The sequence below is a fragment of the Notamacropus eugenii genome, chromosome 2 (assembly GCF_028372415.1).
Source record: "Notamacropus eugenii isolate mMacEug1 chromosome 2, mMacEug1.pri_v2, whole genome shotgun sequence".
Lineage (NCBI taxonomy): Eukaryota > Metazoa > Chordata > Mammalia > Diprotodontia > Macropodidae > Notamacropus > Notamacropus eugenii.
The window spans coordinates 57,866,840-57,893,100 of NC_092873.1; the positions used below are offsets into that span (position 1 = coordinate 57,866,840).

The 26,261-nt window shown below is 41.6% G+C and overlaps 1 protein-coding gene across 4 annotated transcripts in view; it reads right to left on the bottom strand.

The window, feature by feature from the left end:
• DIS3L2 (DIS3 like 3'-5' exoribonuclease 2) overlaps window positions 1-26,261 on the bottom strand; it is a 393,028-nt gene that overhangs the window by 46,501 nt on the left and 320,266 nt on the right. For all 4 annotated transcript variants that reach the window (XM_072637426.1, XM_072637425.1, XM_072637427.1 and 1 more), the window contains one exon: window positions 20,437-20,516. In XM_072637426.1, coding sequence (XP_072493527.1) covers window positions 20,437-20,516 — 80 coding nt within the window. The remainder of the gene's footprint in view (window positions 1-20,436; window positions 20,517-26,261) is intronic.

Consider the following 26,261-nt stretch of genomic DNA (forward strand, 5'->3'; position numbering starts at 1 on the left):
TGGTATGGCACTAAATAAGTAAATTAGGTAGAATTGTCATTTTTATTATATTAGCTCGGCCTACCCATGAGCAACTGATGTTTTTCCACTTACTTAGACCTGACTTTATTTGTGCTAAAAGTGTCTTGTAATTGTGTTCATGTAGTCCCTGGGTTTGTTTTGGCAGGTAAACTCCCAAATATTTTATAGTGTCTACCCTACCATTAAATGGGATTTCTCTTTCTATCTCTAGCGATTGGACTTTGTTATTAATATATAGGAATGCAGAAGATTTGTGTGGGTTTATTTTGTAACCTGCAATTTTGCCAAAGTTGTTCATTATTTCAAGTAGTTTTTTACTTGAATCTCTGGGATTCTCTAATATCATCATATCATCTGCAAAGAGTGATAATTTAGTTTCTTCTTTGCCTATTCTGATTCCTTCAATTTCTTTATCTTGCCTAATTGCTACAGCTAACATTTCTAGTACCATATTGAATAATAGTGGTGATAATGGACATCCTTGTTTCACCCCTGATCTTACTGGAAATGCATCTAGCTTATCTCCATTGCATATAATGCTTGCTGAAGGTTTTAGGTAGATACTGCTTATCATTTTATGGAAAGTTCTCTTTATTCCTACGTTCTCCAGTGTTTTTAATAGAATGAGTGTTGTATTTTGTCGAAAGCTTTTTCTGCATCTATTGAGATAATCATGTGGTTTTTGTTAGTTTTGTTGTTGATTATGATCGATAATGCTAATAGTTTTCCTAATATTGAACCAGTCCTGCATTCCTGGTATGAATACTACCTGATCATAATGTATTATTCTCGTGATAAGATGCTGTATTCGTTTTGCTAAAATCTTATTTAAAATTTTTGCATCTATATTCATTAGAGAAATTGGTCTATAATTTTGTTTGTTTTGTCTCTTTCTGGTTTAGGAATCAAAACCATATTTGTATCACAGAAAGAATTTGGGAGGATTCCTTCTTCCCTTATTTTCAAAAATAGTCTATATAGTATTGGAATTAACTGTTCTTTAAATGTTTGATAGAATTCACTTGCAAATCCATCTGGCCCTGGAGATTTTTTCCTAGGGAGTTCACTGATAGCTTGTTCAATTTCTTTTTCTGAGATGGGGTTGTTTAAGTATTCAACTTCCTCTTCTGTTAATCTGGGCAATTTGTATTTTTTAAAATACTCATCCATCTCATTTAGATTGTCGAATTTGTGGGCATAAAGTTGGGCAAAGGAATTTCTAATTATTGTTTTAATTTCCTCCTCACTGGAGGTGAGTTCACCCCTTTCATTTTTGATATTAACAATTTGATCTTCTTTTTTTTTTAAATCAAATTGACCAAAGGTTTATCAATTTTATTAGTTTTTTCATAAAACCAACTATTGGGTTTATTTGTTAATTCAATAGTTTTCTTAATTTCAATTTTATTAATCTCTTCTTTGGTTTTCAGTATTTCTAATTTGGTATTTATTTGGAGATTTTCAATTTGTTTTTTTTCTAGCTTTTTCAGCTGCATGCCCAAGTCATTGATCTCCTCTTTATTTTATTTCTGTAGGCATTCAAAGATATAAAACTTCCCCTAAGAACTGCTTTTGCAGTATCCCATAAGATTTGGTAGATTGTCTCATTATTGGCATTCTCTCGAATGAAGTTGTTGATTGTTTCCATGATTTCTTCTCTAACCTATTCCTTCTTTAGGGTTAGATTATTTAGTTTCTAATTGATTTTTGGTTTATCTTTCCATGGCCTTTTATTACATATAATTTTTATTGCATTATGATCTGAGAAGGATGCACTGATTATCTCTACCTTTCTGCACTGCATTATGAGGTTTTTATGTCCTAGTACAGGGTCAATTTTTGTATATGTGCCATGTACTGCTGAGAAAAAGGTATACTCCTTTCTATTCCCATTCAATTTTCTCCAGAGATCTATCATATCTACCTTATCCAGAGTTTTATTTACCTCCTTAACCTCTTTCTTGTTTATTTTGAAGTTAGATTTATCAAGTTCAGAGAGGGGGAAGTTGAGGTCCCCCACTTCAAGTGTTTTTTTAAAAAAATTGCATCTCAACAAGCCAACTTGTGCTTATGAAATTCTTGATTCATTTATCCCTATTAAAATTACATTTTATACAAAAGAAAAAAGACATATGTGTACAAAAATATTTATAGCAGCTATTTTAGTGGTGGCAAAGAACTGGAAATGGCTGAAAAAGTTTTTGTATATGATTGTCATGGAATACTGTTGTGCTTTAAGAAGTGACAAGCAGGATGCTCTCTGAAAAACCTGGAAAGATTTACATGAGCTGATACAAAGTGAAATGAGAAGAACCAGGAGAACGTTGTACACTCTAACATTAATATTGTATGACAATATATTGTGAATAACTTAGCTATTCTCAGCAATACAATGAACCAAGACAACTCTGAAGGACTTCTGATGAAAAGTGCTGTCCATTTCCAGAGAATGAACTGGTAGAGCCTGAATGTAAATCAAAAATACTTTTCCTTTACTTTCTTTATTTTTCTTGTTTTGTTTTTGGTTTTTTTGGTCTGTGTTTTCTTTCACAGCATGACTTACATGGAAATGCGTTTTACATGACTATACATATATAAGCTATGTCTAATTGCTTGTGTTCTCAATGGGGGTGAGGAAGAGAATTTGGAACTCAAAATTTGAAAAAAAGAATGTTAAAGTTGTTGTTACATGGAATTGGAAAAAAAAATTAAATAATAAATTACCAAAAACCTTCTGTTCTATAAGATTCAGTCTAATGTTCTAGCCTGTCAAGATTTTTTTGTATGTGGTTGTCCAGAGTGTTAGATGTTATCCTTTTTAGCTTTTGCATCACCTGCAAATTCAATAAGGCCACCACCTATACTTCCATCCAAATCAGTGATAAAAATTAAACAGTCCAAAGCCAAGAACCAGTTATTGGTGTGCTCCAATGGAAAACTCCTGAAGTTGACAATGAACCATTAGCTTAACTATTCAACTGATTCCAGATCCATCTACTTGGACTATTTCCTAACCCACATTTGTCCATCTTTTTCCATGAGAACCCACTGGTTACTTGATGAAATCCTTTGTTCAAATCTAGATAAACAGCTCTACAGCAGTTGCCTCACCTACGCACTAAGACTGTACCAGGGTGACATGGGTCCAGGGAAAGCTGTGCTGTCTCTCTGCAGTGACTGTTTCTTTTTGTTTGATGTTCTCGCTGTCTTTACATCTCTGAGACCGAGTCAGAGCATGTTGAGGAAAACACCAAGAGCCCTTCTAACTCACCTCAGGATTCTAACCCAGAAACCAAAATGGTTCAAAGGGAAACAAAGAATAGGATCAGTCACTGAACCTGGGGCAATTGGGATGGCAATACCTTCTGAATGGAAATGAATTGTTTCCACCTGACTCTAAGGAATTTCTAAGTCCAGTTCCTTAGTCTGCAGGATGCAAGGAAAGCTTCACCTAGTCTTAGACACAGAGGGTAGCTATCTAAGGATCTTTACCCAACATCAATCAGTCAATCAGCAAGTATTTATTAAGTGCTTATAAAATACTATGTAAGTATACCAATGAAACAGCCCTTGCCCTCATAAAGCTTACATTTGAATGGGAGAGATAACGCAACCCCTGAATTTAATTCAGAGGATTTCTACATACAAACTACTAAATAACTGTGCTCATTTCACATGGCAACAAGATTATGCTTAAAATTCTGCAAACTAGGTTTCAGCAACATGTAAACCAGGAATTGATCAAAAAAGGCAGAGGAACTAAAGACCAAATTGCCAACATTAGTTGGATTATGGAGAAAGTAAGGCAGTTACAGAAAAAAAAATCTGCTTCACTGACTACACTAAAGCCTTTGACTGTGTGGATCACAACAAAATGTGGTAAGTCCTCAGAGAGGAGGGAGTACGATATTATGTTACTTGCTTCCTGAGGAACTTGTATGTGGAATAAGAAGCAACAGTTAGAACTGAACATGTAACAAGTGACTGGTTGAAGATTGGAAGAGGAGTACAAATGTCACCTTATTTAAATTATACGCAGACTAGACCATGCAAAATACCAGGCTGCCAGGAGAAATATCAACAATCTCAGATATGCTGATAATATCACTGATGGCAAACAGTGAAGAGGAGTTAAGAAGCCTCTTGATGAGGGTGAAAGAGAGAAGTATAAAAGTTGGCTTGAAGCTTAACATAAAAAAATAACACCGTGGCAACTGTTCCCATCACTCCCTAGCAGAGGAAGAAAAAATGGAAGTAATACCAGACTTCATACTCTTTGGTTCAAAGATCACTGTAGACAATGATTACCACAATGAAATGAAAAGATGTTTGCTCCTTGGAAGGAAAGCTATGACAAATCTGGACAGCAAACTAAAAAGCAGAGACATCACCTTGCTGACAAAATTCTGTATTGTCAAAGCTACGATTTTTCCAGTAGAAACGTACACCTGTGAGAGATGGACTATAAAGAAAGCTAAGCCCTGCAGAATTGACACTTTTGAATGGTGGTGATGGAGAAGACTTGAGAGTCCCTAGGATAGCAAGGAGATCAAATCAGTTGATATTTAAAGAAATTATTTCAAGCTATCAAGTACTGAAGCTGAAACAGAAGTACTGGCCACATAATAAGAAGATGGGGCTCATTAGAAAACACCCTATGTTGGGAAGATTAAAGCAAAAGAAAAAGATGACAGCAGAGGATGAGATGGACAGTAGCACAGGAAACATGATCATGAACATGGGACAGACTTTGAGAAATAGTGGAGGATAGAAGGCCTGACTGGACACCACTGAACAACAATGAGGTGATGAGGGCCTGCACCATGGCAATGACTAGGTGAGTAGAGAGGAAGGGACACATTTAAGAAATATTAAATGTGAAAGAAACAACTTGATTTGGCAACTGATAGTCTATGTGGAATGAGTGAAAGTGAAGAGTTGAGATGGTACTGAGGTTTCAAAGCAAGGAGACTGGGAAGACAGTGGTACCCTCAGCAGTGACAGGGAAGGGGCTTGGCCTGGATAGAGAGATCTGTGAGACATGAAGCCACAGGAGCTGGTGATCTCACTAAAGGATAGAGTGTGGAGAGGAAAGAGAAAGCCATGGGGAAACTCCTGTTTATAGAGTATAGTTGAGGTCAACTCAGCAATATTCTGATGAGAACTGATCAAACCAATCTATTGATACCATATTTGGGCCACATGTACGGCCAGGCTCCTTCTGCTCCCTCAGCAGCTCAGGAGCCTCTCTTCTCAGTGTTCCTATGTTGTACTATCAGCAGTGTTAATTAATGGCTGTGAGGAGGGAAGGGGATGGTCTGTGGCCATTGCACTACATTTCTCTGCACATTCTTCATATCAGTAAGCTCTTCCATGCTCTCAATGCTTTGTACATGTTTGGGAACATGTGTCAGATGCATGGTCATATCTGATCATGTCTCCTTCCTCTTTGATAACAACGTCTCTGTATCACCACCAGGCTCTGTTTGGCATTCCAAGTTCTTAATCTTTCCAATCTTCTTATACCTTCTTCCCTCCCATTTACTCTTCCATCCAGTGATGCTGCCTCCTGGCTGTGCCACAAAGAAGACCCTCTATTTCTCAGCTCTGGGCCTTCTCTCTTTTGACCTCCTTGGCTTCCTCTATGTCCCACCCAATGTCTCAGCTCTCACTGGAGGCCTTCCCCAATCCCTCTTCATTCTAGAAATTTCTCTCTCTCCTTTGTGTGTCTTGGTTCTCCAGAAGTGGTTGCAGATCATTTCCTCTCATTAGACTGGGAGTTACTGGAAAGTAGGGACTGGTTTTCCCCTTTCTTTGTGTTCCCAGTGATTAGTCCAGTGCATGGCACACAGTAGGTACTTAATACATGTTTCTGACTGCTTGACTATACACTGAGATGACAGATATGCTCTACTGTAGATGCCCTTGGGGACTTAACTAACTGTGAAATACAATTTGACATGGACATCAATTTTTCTATTAATCATTCCTGAAAAAAAGATCTTCCTTAAACTACAACTACTAAGCCTTGGCCTGGCTTGGTTAAAGAAGACCATGAAGTGGGAGGAGGAGAGGGAAGAAAGAAGGAAGTGGGGGGAGAAAGAGAGGAACTGTCATATTGCCTGACACTGGACAATGAAATGAAAACAGAGGGAGGAAAGCAGATGCCGGGGAGGGCAGAACGCTGGGCCCCAAAGAGAAGGAACTGTCATATACAAATCTGAGGTACTACTTAACAATTGTCCCTTGGAGACATCTGGTCTTAGGTCAAGCCCTATGTCACACTGTGCAGGTAATTCAATACTAAGTTTACAAGAAACCTGATGATTTTAATTAATTCTCAGTCTTCCACCCCTAAAACCACCTTATCCACAGCCCCAGCCTTTTCTAAAATTTTACAGTTTGAAATATCACCCCAGAGGAGAATCAAACCGAGACAATGGACCACAAAGAGCAGATTCTGGTGAAAAATTCCACCTGCTTTATAAAGAGGTTTGTGTGGAAATAATGCAGATGAGAAAAACCAAATCGACATCCTATGGGAAATCACTACTCATACCAGCTCCATATATTCTAAAGGCTTCACTCTCAGCCCTCACTCTTGTATTTGCTTCCCTGAATTAGAGATATGGCACAGAGGAAGGTGTGCTGGTGAGCATTTGAGATCAAAGGGTGGGTGTAGGGTGCACAGAGGAGGCAGGGCCCACCCAGGCCCAACTCCCACTGCCATAGCTAGGCTCTTTTAAAATGACTGCAGTATTCGCCTATTGTACTTAGAAGTTAAATACAAAGAAAGCCCTTTCATCAGGACAGGAACCTGTCATGTGAATGAGCAGACACAGTCATCCATGACGTGTGATGAGGAGTCATCATTGCCAGTCCCTTGGGGTATTCTGGGCCTAGGACTTCAGCAGCCAACAGCAGTACCCCTAAAGTCCTACACAGTACAGGGGAACATGACACAGGATCTGTTCTACCCCAGAAAAGTCATATCTGGCTCTGACTCTCCTCCTTACAAAACACACAGGGCGAAAGCCAAGTTCGAGACCTTTGGCAATATCAGGAAAATAAAATGGATAAAAGCAACAGGATGCAATGGGATGAGCACTTGACTTCAGGTCAGGAGGCCTGGGGTCAGGCCTTGACTGACATTTATTGCTATGTGACCATGAACCAGCCCCTTTACCTCTCAGTCCCCTCAGCTACAGAATGGGACTTAATTACATATGGACTATCAATCTTACAGGGTTGTTGTTGTTGTTTTGAAAACTGCTTTGTAAACACTACATCATTATAGAACTATCCACTTTTTGTAGTAGTAAAGAATTAGAAACAGCAACAGAAGTGGAAACCAACATTCATCTACTGGACAATGGCTCAACTCTTTGTGGTCTATGGATGTGAGGAGATGGCAGTGCTGTAAGCGACAGCGAATATAATGAATGCAGAGAAATATGAGAAGATGTGTGTGAACTGATGGAAAAGTGAAGGAAGCCAAACCTGCTTGACTGTAATATTGCTAATGGAAAACAAAATTAATATTAAAGCCACCAAAATAATCCACAGTGAATGACTTGAGATGATGAGAACTAAGCTTGGCACCAAATAAGACTGAAAAGAGTACCAAACCAGGAGTTAAAAGGCCTACAATTGGGTGCTGCCTCGATGGCTTACTGGCCACAGCATCTGGGAAGGTCCTTCTCTAACGTGGCAATGACAGCAGCTTGGTCTATCCCAGCTTCTCCCCATGAGCACCCATGAGGAAAGGCCTGTGAAAGCACCTTAAGGATATGAAGCATACTCATCCCCCTTGGGTTTATAGCCTGCTAGCTCTCTAATTCCTAGGGACAGTGAAGGTCATGGCTCTTCAGTCATACCTTCTGCCCCTTCCTTGGGTCCTCAGCAGCATCAGGGTTACTTAACCTGACATGCTGCAAACCCACTACATTTGGTGAGTTGAATTAACTACAGACCCAAGGAAACTTGAGCTCCACACTTGGCCATAACCTCAGTCAATCTCCTTGGACTATGGTCAATCTGTACACAGAACCAAGAATGGCTGCGCTAGACAGGCCGACTCAATGCACGGACATGCCAGCTCTGCAGGGCCCTTGGGCGGCCTCTCTCTGCTCCATGCAGCTGTGTAGCGCCTGGCTGACCTCTGAGGCAGGGGGAAGCACTGGGCTGGGGTTCAGGAGATTCCCCAGCTCAAGTTCTCACCAGACCACTGTGTGAACTGGGGTGACCCAGGCTAACTCACTTAGCTGTTCTGGACCTCGGCCGCCTCCTCAGCAAAGTGTGGGAGTCAGACCAAGTGATCACAAGGACATTTCCAAGTCTGATGGTCTACGAGAGTTCCAGTAGAATCATCCGTGGGCTGAACAGGGGGAGAATCAGCAGCCTAAGGATTAGGCTCCCACTTCGGACTGGACATCAGACTGTGGCTGCCACTATGAAAATCCTCTCCTTCCCTTGGGATGGGACAGCACTGTCAGTGCCCTGAAAGCAGCTGGTCCAATGGCTGCTTCCATCTCCCTGCCACAGAGCTAGAAAGGGTCAGGGGGCTGAAGACAATCACAGACAGGCTGCTTTCCCCAGGCATTACCATCATGCTCATTCCTCATCATGGATTTCAGGCAATTAAAAAAGTAATTTCAGCTGCATCATATTAGGTCCAAATATGAAAAGCAGCAATAACAGTTAGCACATAAATTATAAATGGTAGGTTCCCTAAAGGCCATTTCAGCCACAGCCTAGCTCTTATGCTATAACCCTCCAGTACCATCTCAGCTACAACAGATTCTTCCTTTAAAAGCAAACAAAGAGATTTCCTCCCAGCCTCTAAAGGCTTTCAATCTTCCTTCCTTCCCCCTTCTAGGAGCTCTATACTTCTTGGCCCCCTGGAATGAACATCTTTTAAGTAACCTGACTACCCAGGAATGGCCAATCGTGCAGAAGGACAACACCCCTCCCCCTCCCACAGTCTCCTGGCAAGATTGCTGATGTCATCCTGGGTTGGGGATCATTTCCTTCACCCCTCTCAGACTCAGGCAAAGGAAAGGCGCCCAGAGGAGGAAGCCTTTAGACTCTGGTCTGATTTCAGATTCCTACTCAATTAATCCCAATACAGAAAGGTCTCTCTTTGTGGAAGATGGTTCTGGAACTTGCTCTGGAAAATCCAGTCTCCAACCCCCACCAAATGATGGGGCTGAGGCTGAGGGCTCTGGTTAAGCAGGACTACACTTTCAGAAGCATTCACTGTCCCTGAGCCAGGCTATGGCCTGTGTGCCCAGTGGGAAGGGGAGCACTAGCTGGAATTCTGAGTCTTTTTAGGAAACACTGAGGCCTCTGCCATTCTCAAAGTGGGCCTTGCCTCCTTTGGAGAGCCTATCCAACAGAAGACCAGTCATTCAGCGAGGTAGCCAGGGACCTGCAAGCTTTGGAGATGAAAAAAGGCCCAGGCTTTGGGAAGGTACAAGGAACCTTGCCAAGACAAACAGGTGAGGGCTTTAGCCAGGCAAGCACAGCTCAAAGACTCAGAGACACCAGCCAATCTAACCTGTACCAAGAGCAGGCTGTTTGGCATGAGGGTCAGCAGACTGTTGAAGCCTGGGATCTAGACAGGGAAGTGCAGAGGCTTCCAGAGCACCCCAGAAGGCAAAACACAGTTGGCTATTCCTGAGGCATACGGATCTTGGGAATGGACAACAGCATCAGTCTGCCAGGTCTAAGGCACATGAAACCAGTTCTAATTATCTGCTTGTTCTCAATGCACTGGAGACTCTGGAGAGCCCTTGTACAGAGCCAGAGAGCTGAAACAAGACCTCTTTGATACTTTGCCCCCAGAGCTTTCTCCAGGGAAAGCAAGATACCCTGACTGGATTCCAATACCAGGACAGAATACTACCTACCACCAGGTGGAACCTCAAGAGAGGCCCTGTTTAGTCTGATCTGGTGCCCTGAAAAAATGAACTTCTCTCCACCCACTGACACATGGCCTTGACTCACTCCTCAGTGGTTAACATGTTTCCATTCTCCTAGACTTGCCCTGTAACTTCTGGCTAATGGATAATGGCCCCAGCTCTATATTGGCCCCAGGTTATGTTCCACTCCAGATGTACCCTATTGCCCCTCCCACTGTGCCCTCTGAAATGCCTGCTCCATAGTGAATAAGGTTTTTATCTTATGTCTCTCCTTTCTCACACCTTCCATCTTCTGGCCCTCACCAAGACCTGACTGCAACCCAATGACACTTCCCTCAACACCCTTTTTTAGAAAAAGTTATATTTCCCCTCCAATTCTTTCATAATGCCTGATTAACTGATCATGGTCAGGGAATCAGACCATTCCTTGTCCCCCATTACCACTTCTAGTCTCTCCCTATCACACCTTCACTAAGCAGCTTCTACCTCTGAGGTTCACACTATCTAAATTTGTCACCTAATTCATAGCCATTCTCTACAAGAGCCCAGAAGCCTGTTCACCTTGGAAGCTTGGACCTAGACTTCACACACTGGAACAACCTTCCACCCTGTGGCCTCTTCCCCTGAAAGCCTCCAATCTAAGAGGAGGCTCAGGCCAGCCATGTCTTCATTCCTCTCCAGGTTGCACTTCTGACTGTCCTGGTCTTTCTCTACCATGCTTCCCCCAACACCAGCCCCCCCTTAGCCAGGCACTTTCATCTCTTTTATAGATAGGCCCTGAAGAGCTTTCCAGCTCCCTTTGATGTATTGTCCTCCCCCACTGGAATGTAAGCCCTTTGGATGCAAGGCTTTCCTCCCTCCCTCCCTCCCTTCCTCCTTCCCTCCTTTCCTTCCTTCCCTCTCTCCCTCCTTCCTTTCCTAGTGCTTAGCACAGTGTCTGATGCAGAGTAAACTCAATAAATGCTTGTTGACTTGATGCAGTTTGCTACCCATTGATCCAAATTCTGAACTTTCTTCTTCCTTCCTCAACAATGCCAGTGCTTAGCTGAGTCTATCTCTCTTCTCCCTATTGCTTGCCCTCCTTCTAGGGAACTTCAACATATATACTGATGCAACCTCAAATATGCCAACTTTCCAGTTCCTCAATCTACTCAATTCCTATGACCTACTCTTCCACTCCACCTCAGCTACACACAGAGAGAGTCATACCCTTAATTTTGCCACCACCCACAAGCATTCCACATCCTTGCTGAACAACTCCTAAATTCCATTATTTGGTCACAATCTTTTATCATTCTTGTCTTCCCTGGGTCTTACAACCTTGTTCTTTATCCTTGACATGAACTCTCGCCTCCACCCCTTTGTTCTTCACCAGGCTTTGCATTGGCTACAATCTATTCCTTTCCCTGTCTTGATCCCCTCCATAAGCCTGTTCAAAGCTCCACTATCCTCTGATCTCCAAACTCTTGCCCTCTTGCTCTACAGTTGCCCATGCCTTTTGCTGACTTCACTTCTACTCACCTATGGAGCTAGAGAAAATCATGAAATTGTGCTAACCTAAGTCAACTACAAATCTATGCTATGAGGCCACTCTTATAGAAAGGCAAACATTCTACTCCATCATCAATCCACTAGTCCATTGTCTCCCATGCTTGCTCCAACCCTTCTGCCTCCAAGTCTTCTAGGACACCATGTTCCTCCTCCTCCTTATCCTTCACCAAACACACAAAGGCCTTGCTGAGAGTTCCTTTTCCTCTCCTTCTCCTCCCATCTTCCTCTACTAAGTCCTCCCAAGAGGTAGGCCTTCTCTTTGTCAAGGCCAGTCCCTTCACATTCACCTTTGATCTCATTCTCTCCTATCTTTCCCAGCAGATTGCAGCCCACTATCACCACTGCTTTCTCTCTAATCTTCAGTTTCTCTCCTAGTTCCTACAAACACACCCACATCTACCTCCTCCTTATGAAACCCTCCCCTAACCTTCTCCTCCCCACCAGCTCTCCTCCTCCAGATCTTCTCTTCAGCTAAACTCTTTGAGAAAGCCATCATATTAGGCCCATCTCTTCCTTCCTCTGTCCCTGAAATCCAGACCCTTCACAACTTGGCTTCTGACCTCATTATGTGCACACCATTGCCAGAATAATGTGTGTGTGCTCATTCATCACTGCCAAAGAAGACCACGCCATCAGAGAAATGATGACATGATTTGCACTTGGCTTTGTTTTGAGTGGGGGAGGGCTGTGCAGGTCACCAGCCTCACTCTTCCTCCAGAGCCATCTGAATCCAGTGACCAGATATTCATCAGGATGACCAGAGAAGACCCAGGATGAGGTAATCGGGGTTAAGTGACTTGCCCAAGGACACACAGCTAGTGAGTGTCAAGTGTCTGAAGTGAGATTTGAACTCACATTCTTCTGACTCTTTCACTGGTGCTCTATCCACTGCACCACCTAGCTGCCCCCCTAATGCTAGAATAAACTTCCTTATGCAGAGACCTGGTCATGTTACTTCTCTGTTCAAGTCTTCTACTTACTTACAATGAGCAGCAATGAAGATTCCCCTTCTTACTCTGTCTTGATTAGATCCCTTCTGGATTATTGTGATCTACTGTAGATACCATATTTTAAGGGGAATATTGAGCTAGAGGGCAATCATGAGTGGCCAACCATGACAGTGGAAGGATTCATACCATGTGAGGATAGAATGAGGGAACTGGGAAGGGGGATTAAATTTATGCTGCTTGGAGGGCAAAAGTAGGAGCAATAGGTAGACATTACAGGGAGGCAAATTTTAGCTCAAGATAAGAAAAAGTTGCCTAACAATTAGTACAAGATTTAGCAACTTCTACAATAGAGGACAAGAGGGCTTGGAATGTGATATTCCAGAGGGCAAAGGATCTAGGATTTCAACCAAGAATCACCTGCCAGCAAAACTGAGTATAATCCTTCAGGTGGAAAAATGGATAATTCAAGTAAATAGAGAACTTCCAAGCATCCTTAAGAAAAAGACTAGAGCTGAATAGAAAATCCAACTTTCAAATACAAGATTCAAGAGACTCATAAAAAAATAAACATGAAAGAGAAATCATAAAGGTTAAACTGTACATATTCCTACACGGGAAGATGAAACTTTTAACTCCTTAGAACTTTATCATTATTAAGACAGAAGACATAGACAGAGGGCATGAGTGTGCGCTGCCTATGATGGGATAATTTCAAAAAAAATAAAATTAAAGGATTAAGAAAGAAGGATCCATTGAGAGAAAGGCGAAAGGAGAGGTAGAATGGAGTAAATTATCTCACATAAAAGAAGCAGGAAAGAAATAACTTTTACAGTGAAGGGGAAGATTGGGGTCAGGGTTAGTGGCAGCTGAACCTAAATCTCACTAGAATTGGCTCAAAGAGGGAATAACATACATTCAGTTGAGTAAAGCAATCTCTCTTCCCCCACAGGGAAGTATGAGGGGAAGAAGATAAGACAAGGATGGAGGTGATAGAAGAGAGGGCAGATAAGGGGAGGCAGTGGTCAGAGGCAAAATAGGCTTTTGAGGAGGAACAGGGTAAAAGAAAAGAGGGAGGGAGGGGGAGAGAGGAAGAGGGAGGGGGAGAGAGGGAGGGGGAGAGAGAGAGAGAAAGAGGGGGGAGAGGGAGAGAGAGAGAGAGAGGGAGAGAGAGAGAGAGGGAGAGAGAGAGAGAGAGAGAGAGAAAGAGAGAGGGAGAGAGAGAGGGAGAGAGAGAGAGGGAGAGAGAGAGGGAGAGAGAGAGAGGGAGAGAGAGAAGGAGAAAGAGAGAGGGAAAGAGGGAGGGAGAGAGAGAGAGAGAGAGGGAGGGAGAGAGAGAGAGAGAAAGAGAGAGAGAGGGAGGAAGGGAGAGAGGAGGATAAATGGGGGAAAATAGAATGAAGGGAAATGCATAGCTAATCATCCCAACTGTGAGTGTGAATGGATGAACTCACCTATTACAAAGGGAAGTGGATAGCAGACTGGATTAGAAACCAGAATTCAGCAACATGCTGCTTACAAGATTCATACTTGAAGCAGAAAGACACACAGAGACAAAAGGTAAGTGGCCAAAGCTGACCTATTACACTACATCAGCTGATGTAAAAAAAAAAAAAAAAAGCAGGAGTAGCAATCATGATCTCCAAGTAAAAGCAAAAATAGATCTCATTAAAAGGATAAAAAGCAGGGAAACTACATTTTGCTAAAAGGTACCATAGGCAATAAAATAATATCACTAAAGATATATGCACCAAATGGCATAGCATCCAAATTCTTAAAGGAGAAGTTAAATGAATTACAGGAGGAAATATCGTAAAACTATACTAGAAGGGAACCTTTCCCCTCTTAGAACTAAGATAAATCTAACCCAAAAATAAACAAGAAAGAAGTTAAGGATAGGAACAAACTTTCTGAAAAGCTGGATATAACAGACCTCTGAGGGAAAAAATTGAATGGGAATAGAAAGGGAAATCATGAAAAAAGAGTCAACAGCTTTGTAAAGGAGGCATACACACACACAAAACATCTGAGGAAAATAACACCTTAAAGAAACAGAACAGGCCAAATGTTAAAAGAGGCACAAAAATCCAATGAAGAGAAGAATGCTTGAAAAGCAGAATTGGTCAGATGGAAAAAATATATACAAAAGTTCACTGAAGAGAAGAACTCCTTAAAAAGTAGAACTGGTCAAATGGAAAAAGAGGTATGGAATCTGAATGCAGATCAAAGCATACTATTTTTTTTTCCTTTTAGTGGTATTCCCCTTTTGTTCTGATTCTTCTTTCACAACATGACTAATACGGAAATATATTTAATATATTTAAATATATTACATATTATATAAATATATTTAACATATTTAATTAATTTAATATATTTAATATAACACATGTATAGCCTATATCAGATTGTATGCCATCTTGGGGAGGGGGAAAAGGAGGCAGGAGAAAAAAATTTTGGAACTCAAAATCTTATAAAAGTGAATATTGAAAAAAATTAAATCAAATCAATAAATAAAAAAAGCTCCTTGAAGAAAAGAATTCCTTTAAAGTTAGAATTGGGCAAGTGAAAGCTAATGACTTTGCGAGATATCAAGAAACAATCAAACAAAATCAAAAGTATCAAAAAAACAGAAGAAAATGTGAAATATCTGGTTGGAAAAACAAGTGACCTGGAAAACAGATCCAGGAGAGATAACTTAAGAATTAATGGATTACCTGAAAGTCATGATCACAGAAAAAGACTAGACATCATCTTTCAAGAACTTATCAAGGATAATTTCTCTGATATATCTTGTAAGATCTATGGATAAGTGAAGAATTTATGACAATACAAAGGACAGAGAACATAACAGGAAGTAAAGCAGATAGATAATTTTCATAACATGAAATTTAAAAAGTTTTGCACAAAGAAAATCAATGCAGCCAAGGCTAGAAGGAAAACAGAAAACCCGGGGCAGGGGGAAGAATTTCACCACAAGTTTCTCTGATAAGACCTCATTTCTCAAATATGCAGAGAACTGAGTCAAATTTATAAGTCATTATGAGTCATTTCTCAATTCATAAATGATCAAAGGATATGAACAGGCAGTTTTCAGAAAAATCAAAGGTATCTATAGTCATTTGAAAACATGCCCCAAATTACTGATCAGAAAAATGCACATTTAAACAACTCTCAGGTACCACACTTCATACACATCAGATTGGCAAAAAAGAAAATGACAAATGTTAGAGGGGATGCAGAAAAACTGAGACACAAATGCACTGTTGACAGAATTGTGAATGGATCCAAGTACACTGGAGAGTTATTTGAAACTATGTCCAAAGAGACATAAAACTGTCTTTGATACAACAAAACCACTCCTAGGTCTATATCTCAAAGATCAAAGAAAAGGGAAAAGGATCTATTCGTACAAAAATATTTATAGCAGCTCTTTTTGTGGCGGCAAAGAATTGGAAATTGAGAGGATGCCCGTCAGCTGGAGAATGGCTGAATAAGTTGTGGTGTATGGTTCTGATGGAAGACTCAGGGGCTCTAAGAAACGATCTGGAAAAGCTTGTATGAACTGATGCAAAATGAAGTGAGCAGAATATGTGCACAGTAACGGCAATATCAGAAGATGATCAACTGGGAATGATGTGGTGCTTCTCAGCAACACAGTGATCCGAGATGACTCCAAAGGACTTGTGATGAGACATGCACCTCTAGAGGAGAACTGATGGAGTCTTGGATGCAGACTGAAGTATACTATTTTTTACTTCTTTTTGTTGGTCTATGTTTTCTTTTGTAATGTGGCTAATATGGAAATGTTCTTCATGACTGCAGACATATGATCTATATCATATTGTTTGCCTTCTCAAAAGAGGGAGAAGAAAGAGGAGAGGAAAGAACCTGGAACTCAAAATTTTAAAAATGGAATATTAAAAACTGTTCTTACACGTAATTTGAAAAAAATAAAAATTGAAAAAAAGTTTTAACAGGCTGATTTCTTCTCTGATCTTTATCAGAGACAAACAGGGGAAGGAGCGTGCAGGATACCAATTGGCATACTTGCTGGTCTGGCATAAACCTGAAGGGAGAAAGGCAGCCTATGCTAAAGACTATCTATCCAACTTTCCTTTTCCACAGAGGAGAAAGTCAAACATAGAAGGGTCTTTTTGAAACACATCTTTTGTACTCCTACTAAGGGTCCATGTTAGCACTGGCACTCACTGACCTCCTCTGGGAAGAAGGCTGAGGGTGACTATTGGTAGCTGAAGACAACCTATGTCCAAACGAAAACTGAGAGAATTCAAGAATAGTCTCTCCAGTGAATGTTGTAGGCAGTAGAGGCAAAAGGTTCTGACAAGCTGGAATGACGGACCAAACCTAACAAGAAAATAAATGTAAAGGCCTAAATTTACATTAAAAAAATTCAACTTTAGAAGCTCAGGGGAAGCCCTGACAAAGGAAGTCTTAGAGGAGACATGTTATTTGCCTACAAATATCTAAAAGCTCTTCCATGGAAGAAAGATTAGACTTACCAATTGAGGTCCAGAAGGCAGAAAAAGGGCAAATAGGTGGAAGATACCAGAAGGCAATTTTCATGTCAATATAAAGAATGACTTTGAACAACTGGAGCTGTCCAAGAGATGGAAAGATCTGATTCATGAAGCAGCAACCCTGTTGTCACTTCCCTCCACAGTTTGTACCCTGCAGTTAACTGGCCCAGTGATATGCTGCCCCTCTCCTTGAGACCCTTGCCTCCTTCCAACACCAGGTAACCCTCACATTTGCTTTCTCTACATGTGTCCCTGTGCAGCTGAATACTGCTGCAGGAAGCTGCCCAATCATACCAACGGGGTCCTTGCTGTCTCTTGCTATTTACAAATGCATATCATCTTCATGGGGCCCTCCCTGCTCCACGCCAGTCCTCTCATCCTCTGACTAACCCCCCACCTCCCCCACTTTGCTGAGTAAACAGAGGCCACAGTTCATCCTGTATTCTCTCTTGTTTGCTAAGACCCATCACCTTGTCGGAGTCAGTCCTACTGCCCAGGACCTTCCACCTTCCCAGAATCTTGCCCTTTCACTCATCCCCACTTTCTTTCCCTTCGGATGGTCCCCCTTTATGCATCACTGCCATCCATTTTCCTTACACAGACCCCTAGCAAAGGCACTCTTCACACACAGCTCCATGACCTGCCTCCCAGTTACTGTCTAAGACCCTGCCAATATGGCTGCCACTCCAGCTCCCTCCAACATTGTCTGTGGTCAGTATTCCCTCCCTGCAGCCTTCATTACATCATACGCTCCTAGTTCTCTTTTCCTGGTCTGACCACTTCCTTCTTCATGTGCCTTGCTAGATCATTATCTTGTCAAATTCTTTACTCTGTTACAACTAATCAGAGATTTCTTAGGAGCCTACTATGTGATGGGGATAAGATTTTAAGAGCTTCCATTCTATCCAAGGAAACAACAAGAGAAAACACACACACACACACACGTAAACACAAAACATACAAAGTGAAACAAAGTAATTATAGGACAGTGAAAACACTGTACTACCAGCTGAGGGATCAGTTTGCTTTACAAATGAGATAGCCTTTGAGATACACTTTGAAGGAAAAAGGGGTCTGAGGAGGCAGAGGTGAGAAAGGTATGTTTTCCAGGCATGGGGCACAGCCTAGGTAAAGGGGTGGCACATCAGATGGAGGACTCATGATAAAGCGTACTTTCCATCTGTCTCCAGAGAAAGAACTGATGTTGTTGGAATACAGTCTGAAGAACACTAATTTTTCGCTTTCATTTTTTTCTTTTATCTGAGTCTTGTTGTACAAAATGAATAACATGGAAATGTTTTACATAATAATAACATCTGATTGCTTACCATTTCAGAGAGGGAAGGAAGGATAAGATTAGGAACTCAAAATTTTAAATTAAAATGTTTAAAAATTGAAAAAAAAAATCAGTGTCACCATGACACCCTCGTTCAGCCACCTTTATTGGCTCCTTCTTGCCACTGTGACAAAAGGTAAATGCCTCATCCAGCCATTTCATAAAGGGAGGCTCACAGCTCCATAAAGAATCCTCTTTTTACATTCTGCTTTGTGTATGGAAATGCTTCTGGTGGAGAGGGCATGGGTAGTGTTTAAGTACAAAATTTTAAAAATAAACAACATCACAAACTATCCCCCTTCCTAATGTGGCTCCAGCCTGTCTTTCTAGACGTTGCTCCTCACCGTCCCTCTCACGCCCTCTACACTGGAGTCAAGCCAAGACCGGAATCCTCCTCCTACCTCACTGCCTCTGCCCAAAGCATCCTCTACGCACCTCCAACTCTTGGAATCTCTGTCTTTCTTCAAATGGCTTAGCTAAAGCACTGGCTCTTACAAGAGCTTTTCTCAGTCTCCTTCCTTGTAAGTGCTCTCCTCCTCCAATAATCCTGAATTTGCACATAGGTTTGCATACTGCATTCTACTGGAGAACAGAAAGGAAGAGGCTTGAAGGTAAGCACAATGTTTCACTTTTGTCTCTGACCTCTCAGGTGCAGCAGGTTTTAAATAACTCCTTATTGAGAGCTTAACCCACTCAGTAATGTAGAGGAATTTATAAAGAAGGAAAATTTAAAGAGATCTTCAAATACACTATTTCAGAAATGAAAACAAAAATAGAATCAACTTCCTATTGCACAAACGCAACATCCCATCAAGACATGGTAATAAGTACATGAAGGAAGGCAGGCACAAAGCTTCCCCTTACAACTAACTTAGGCAACAAAATGAGGGAGGGCGAAAGCCTTGTGAATTCCACTGATGGAAGAGAATAATAACTCTAGCAACTTCCTGAAGAAGGGATTTCTTCCACTCTGCCACCTTCCAGATCAAAGGAAGAGGCTGCCCCTTCTCATGCACCTGACAGTGACTCTGCTGACAGGTCATGCATGGATTGCTACTGTAGTTGTGGCTGAGTAATTTCAGTTGTGTCTAACTCCATGACCCCATTTGGGGTGTTCTTGGCAGAGACACTGGAACAGCCTGCCGTTTCCTTCCCCAGCTTACTTTACAGATGAGGAAACTGAGGCCAAAAGGGTGAAGTGATTTCCCAGGGTCACATAGCTAGGAAGTGTCTGATGCTGATTTGAACTCAAGAAGAGTTCATCTCTCTGACTCCAGGCCCAGAGCTCTGTCTACTGAGCCACACAGCTGCCCAAATAATTAAGACATCTGAAGGCTTAGATTGCACATCTGTAGGCTGCAGTTGAGGGCTTCACCTGTTGCAAATTATTGCCCAAGTTTCTGATGAGGAGCCCCTGGCATAAATTCTCTTATCTCTTCTCATATTTCTTTCCAGGACAAGGAGAAAAAAAATGAAGATAAACACTGAGAAAGGGAGGGAAGGGGAAAGTAGACACCTCAGACACTCTGGACACACTGAAGCCCAGGACAGCGGGCTTATGGGCAGAATCTAGGCAACTGAAGAGAAAAGTCACAATATCAGAATTTTAGAGGCAAGACCGTGATGGATGCCAATTTCCCAGATGGGCCAGCAACTTCAAGCCTCCAAAGAGACAGACATGGAGAACTCCTTCCTTTCTCTCTGCACTTACTGTCCTTACTACCATCCACCCAAGCTAGAATATCACAACAAACCCAACAAATAAAGGGAAAAGCCACAAAGTGAATCAGCATGTGTGTGACTGAGGGGCAGGGAAAGCAAAGGAGAGGAGGAGGGGAAAAATCATCTTGTACAAATGGGCTCATTCTTGTCAGGAGAACTCTGCACAAACATGCTGGTCCCAGGGTTAGGGGCAGAGTATATTTACAGGAGCTGTCTCAACCAGCTTCTTCTGAGCTCCTGCCCACACTGGTATATGGACTCAGGGCTCTGTATGTCAAAAGTCAACATGGTTTTTAGAAATCTGCTTGTGAATTCTGTCCCGAAACAGGGCAGCCTCTCTGCCACGGGTGTCTCGGCAGGGAGAGGAAAATAATATTGATAATGATGGGACTCACTTATTGCTGTCCTTGTATTCATAGATGTGACATCCTTGAGGCATCCCAGTGTCCTGGTCCAGAGTGAAAGCAAGTTTTAGCTGCAGGATGGAGAGAAGAGAAACACAAAGAGGTGTTAGGTGGTACATTCCAACCATTCCCATAGCTGAAATGAAGGTGGCAACAGAAGCAATGAAACTGATTCCAGCTGACATCCCTATCCTAGGCTCTGGTGTGCCATACAGGAGGCCACAGAATTTTGCACAGAACCAGCTCTGGGTCAGAAAGAAATTACAGGGGATCCTTTGCTGGCACTAGGTACAGCTGGCACTAATTGGCAACTCTATTGCCCATAAGCAGTTCTAGGTCACAGTTCCAGGGCAGAAAATAAGGCTTTTGATCAGTCACAAAGGAGCAGGGAACCTGGTTGTAGTTCCAAGGCAGAGAGGAGCACTAGTGCTTGTGGCTGCAAGAGAAGAGGTCATGGTTTCAGGACCAAGAGGAATGCTAGCAGCTATAGGAGAGCAGATGTACTTCCTGAATAAAGGCCAGACCATAGACCAGGAAGTAGTGACCATACTTTCCCAGGATCATCATCTTGTTAGCACCAAAAACTTGCAGACCTCCCAGAACTAGCTTGGAAAACAAAAGCACAAAAAAGCGTGAAGCGTGGGACAATGCTTCCCCAGCCCCAGGTGAGCAGAGCTCAACTTTAATATAAAGTCCAAAGTCTATTGGCTAGAAACAGGCTAGAAAAAGGAGTTAAAAAAAAAAGAATTTGACTATAAAACTACAACAGAGGCAGGGGAGACCAAGACACAACCTAAGAAAATGACAACAACGTGAAAGCAGATACAAAAAAATCTCAAAGAAAAATGCTAATCATACACAAGCCCAACAAGAATTTCTGGAGGAGTTTAAAAAAGAGATAAGAATGGTAGAGAAAACGTTTGGAAAAGAAAAGTATGAAAACTATGAAAAAAGAATTAACAGCTTGGCATCAAAAATACTGAAGAAAATAGCATCTTAAAAACTGAATTAGCCTAATAGTAAAAGAGGCACAAAAAGTCACTGAAGAAAAGGACTCCTTAAAAAATAAAACTGATCATAGGTACAAAAGTTCACCCAAGAAAATAATTAGAGATGGGGGATGGAGTCAAGATGGCAGAGTAACAGCACAGACTTTCTAGAGTGCTGCTCCCATGCCCATCCAAATATCTGTAAAAAATGGCTCTAAACAAATTCTGAAGCTCTAGAACCCACAGAATGATGTAGTGAAGCAAATATCCAACCCAAGACAGCCTGGAAGGTCACCAGGAAGTGTCTATCATGCCATGCTGGAAGCAGAGAGCAGTCCAGTGTGGGCCGTGAGTACACAGAGAGGACCTAAGCAGGCCCTGGGAAGACTGAATCTCTCATTCCTGTGGTGGTTTCCAGACTTCATGATCCCAAAACACTGAGAACAAATTGTAAGGTCAGTGGGAAAAGTCTGTAGGACCAGTGCAGGAGGGTGGGTGGTCGGGCCCTAACCCCTGGGTGGCTCGGGTGGGGGTAGGTGGAGGCACCCGTGGCAGCCACAGCAGCAACAGGGGCAGCTGCAGTCACTGTTTCTGGAGCTCCAGGGCCACAGATTATGGGGGAATCGAGCAGCTGACAGTATACCTCCCACACCCCCTGGAAGCAGAGAACTACTTTGACAAAGAAAGAGCTCAAAAGTCAAGTAAATGGCTGAGTAAATGAGCAAAAACCAGAAAAAAAAATCAGACTACAGAGTCTTACTATGGTGACAAGGAAGACCAAAGCATGCAAACAGAAGAAAACAAAGTCAAAGCTTCTCCATCCAAAGCCTCCAAGAAAAGTATGAATTGGTCTCAGGCCATGGAAGAGCTCAAAAAGGATTTTGAAAATCAAGTAAGAGAAATAGAGCAAAAATTGGGAAGAGAAATGAGGGAGATGCAAGAAAATCATGAAAAACAAGTCAACTGCTTGCTAAAGGAGACCCCAAAAAATGCTGAAGAAAAATAACACTTCAAAAAATAGACCAACCCAAATGGCAAAAGAGATCCAAAAAGCTAATGAGGAGAAGAATGCCCTAAAAAGCAGAACTGACCAGATGGAAAAGGAGATCCAAAAGCTCACTGAAGGAAATAATTCCTTAAAGATTAGAATGGAGCAGATGGAAGCTCATGACTTCATGAAAAATCAAGAAATTATAAAACAAAACCAAAGGAATGAAAAAATAGGAGACAATGTGAAATATCTCATTGGGAAAACAACTGACTTGGACAAAAGATCCAGGGGAGATAATTTTAAAATTATGGGACTATCTGAAAGCCATGATCACAAAAAGAGTGTAGACATCATCTTTCACAAAATTATCAAGGAAAACTGTCCTGATACTCTAGAACCAGAGGGTAAAATAAATATTGAAAGAATCAGGGGGTGGAGCCAAGTTGCCAGAGTAGAAAGACGCACATACTCTAGCTCTTCCCCCGATAGTCCATAAAATACCCATAAAGAATGACTCTCAACAAATTCTAGAGAAGCAGAAGCCACAGAACAATGGAGTGGAAGAGACTTCCAGCCCAGGGTGCCCTGGAAGGACGATGGGAAAGGTCTGGCGCACCAGATGCGGAGCAAAGCCCTGCCTAGCCTTTACCATGCAGCTCAGGGAGGAGGACTGGAGTAGGCCGTGGAGGCAGAATCCCCAGCAGCAGTGGCTGCGGGTTCGCAGATCCCTCAACCCACAGGTGCCAAAGGTCAGTGAGACGGCTTTTTCAGCTGGCCAAGAAGGGAGCAGGGTCCCCCCATAGCTCCAGCCCCAGGTGGCAGAGGCCTCAGTGGCAGCAGTGGCTCCCACAGCAGGCAGCAGCTGACATCCATTGTTGGAGGCCTCCTTGTAAAGCCCCTGGGGGAACTGAGCAGCTGATCTAAACCTCAGCCCTGAGCGCAGGCATGGCAGAACTGGAGGTGAGACTGCTGGGGAGAGGAAATTCTACTACTCGCAGATTCTGGGCACAAAAGTTTCTGGTTGCTCCCAGATCAGTGTGCAGGCTTGATTGTGCCACTTTGGAAGAACTGAGATCTTACAGGTCCCCAGAGTATACCCTCCTCTTGACAAAGAACCCAAAAGTCAAGTAACTGGTTGGGAAAATGCCCAAAAAAAGGGGAAAAAATAAGACTATAGAAGATTACTTTCTTGGTGAACAGGTATCATCTCCCATCCTTTCAGATGAGGAAGAACAATGCTTACCACCAGGGAAAAACATAAAAGTCAAGGCTTCTGTATCCCAAACTTCCAAAATAAATATGAAATGGTCTCAGGCCATGGAAGAGCTCAAAAAGGATTTTGAAAATCAAGTAAGGGAGGTAGAGGAAAAATTGGGAAGAGAAATGAGATGCAAGAAAATCATGAAAAGCGAGTCAACAGCTTGCTAAAGGAGACCCAAAAAAATGCTGAAGAAAATAACACCTTTAAAAATAGGCTAACTCAATTGGAAAAAGAGGTTCAAAAAGCCAATGAGGAGAAGAATGCTTTAAAAAGCAGAAGTAGCCAAATGGAAAAGGAGGTTCAAAAGCTCACTGAAGAAAATAGCTCTTTAAAAATTAGAATGGAACAGATGAAAGCTAATGAATTTATGAGAAACCAAGAAGTCACAAAACAAAACCAAAAGAATGAAAAAATGGAAGATAATGTGAAATGCCTCATTGGAAAAAAAAAAAACTGACCTGGAAAATAGGTCCAGGAGAGATAATTTTAAAATTATGGGACTACCTGAAAGCCATGATCAAAAAAAGAGCCTAGATATCATCTTTCATGAAAATATCAAGGAAAACTGCCCTGATATTCTAGAACCAAAGGGCAAAATAAATATTGAAAGAATCTACCAATCTCCTCCTGAAAGAGATCCAAAAAGAGAAACTCCTAGGAACATTGTAGTCAAATTCCAGAGTTACTAGGTCAAGGAGAAAATACTGCAAGCAGCTAGAAAGAAAAAATTTGAGTATTCTGGAAGTACAATCAGGATAACACAAGATCTAGTACCTCTACATTAAGGGATCGAAGGGCGTGGAATAGGATATTCCAGAAGTCAGAGGAACTAGGATTAAAACCAAGAATCACCTATCCAGCAAAACTGAGTATAATACTTTAGGGGAAAAAATGGCTTTTCAATGAAATAGAGGACTTTCAAGCATTCTTGATGAAAAGACCAGAGCTGAATGGAAAATTTGACTTTCAAACACAGGAATCAAGAGAAGCATAAAAAGGTAAACAGGAAAGAGAAATCATAAGAGACTTACTAAAGTTGAACAGTTTACATTCCTATATGGAAAGATAATATTTGTAACTCTTGAAACTTTTCTCAGTATCTGGGTAGTTGGTGGGATTATACACACACAGACACACACACACAGAGCTGAGTAAAGAAATTTATTTTGCCAACAGGGAAATAGGAGGGGAAGGATACAAAAGATGTGGGGCAGGGAGAGAAGGAGAATGATTAAAAGAGGCAGTGGTCAGAAGCAAAACAGACTTTAGAGGAAGGACAGGACAGAAAAAGAAAAGAATAAACATAAAGAAAATGGAATGGAGAGAAATACACAGTTAATAAGTATAACTGTGAATGTGAGTGGGATGAATTCACCCATAAAACAGAATCCAACAATATGCTGTTTACAAGAGATACGCCTGAAACAGAAAGACACAGTTAAAATAAAGGGCTGGAGCAGAATCTATTATGCTTCAGCAGAAGTAACAAAAAAAAAAAAAATAAAGCAGGAGTAGCAATCATGATCTCAGACGATGTAAAATCAAAACCAGATTAAATTAAAAGATTTTTTTTTTATTTTGCCAAAAGGTACCATAGACAATGAAGTAGCATCAAAAAATTTGACAACAGATTTTTCTATAAAGGTCTCATTTCCCCAAATGTATAGGGAACTGAGTCACATTTAAAACAAATGAGAGACATTGCCCAATTGATAAATGACCAAAGGACATGAACAGGCAGTTTTCAGATGAAGATATCACAGCATGTGGGAAAATGCTCTAAATCACTAGTGATTAGAGAAATGCAAATTAAAACAACTCTCAGGTACTACCTTATACCTATCAAAAATGCCAAATGCTGCAGGTGATGAGGGAAAATAGGTACACTAACTTTAAACTACTGGTGGAGATGTGAACTGATTTGATCATTCTGGAGAGAAATTCAGAACTATGCCCAAAGGGCTATAAAACTGTGCACACCTTTTGAACCAGAAATACCACTAGCAGGCCTGTATCCCAAAGACATCAAAGAAAAAGGAAACTGAGGAGATACTCATCAATTGGGGAATGGCCAATCAACTGATGGAATATTATTGTGGTACAAAAACTGATGCAGGGGGTGGTTTCAGAAACAAATGTAGCAACACCTAATGAACTGATGCAAAGTGAAGTGAGAGGAACCAGGAGACAATTGTGCACAGTAACTGCAACGTTGGAATGATGATCAACTGTGAAAGACTTGGCTGCTCTGATCAACACAGTGATCCAAGACAGTTCCCAAGGCCTCCTGATACAATAATGCCTTCAGTGCAAAGTGAAGGAGAATGTTCTTGCTTTATTCTGCTGTCTTTTATTTTGTGGCGATATGGCCAATATGGAAATACATTTTTACATGATTTCATGGGTATAACTCATGTCATTTTGTTTGCTTCTCAGTAAGTGGTGGAGGGAGGGAGAAAATTTGGAACTCAGAATATAAAAAGAATGCTAAAAATAAATTTGTTTTTTAAAAACCCAGCTCTGCTGGCATCCAAAGGGACCGAGGGTGATAGTGGTCATCTATCCCACCCAGAGG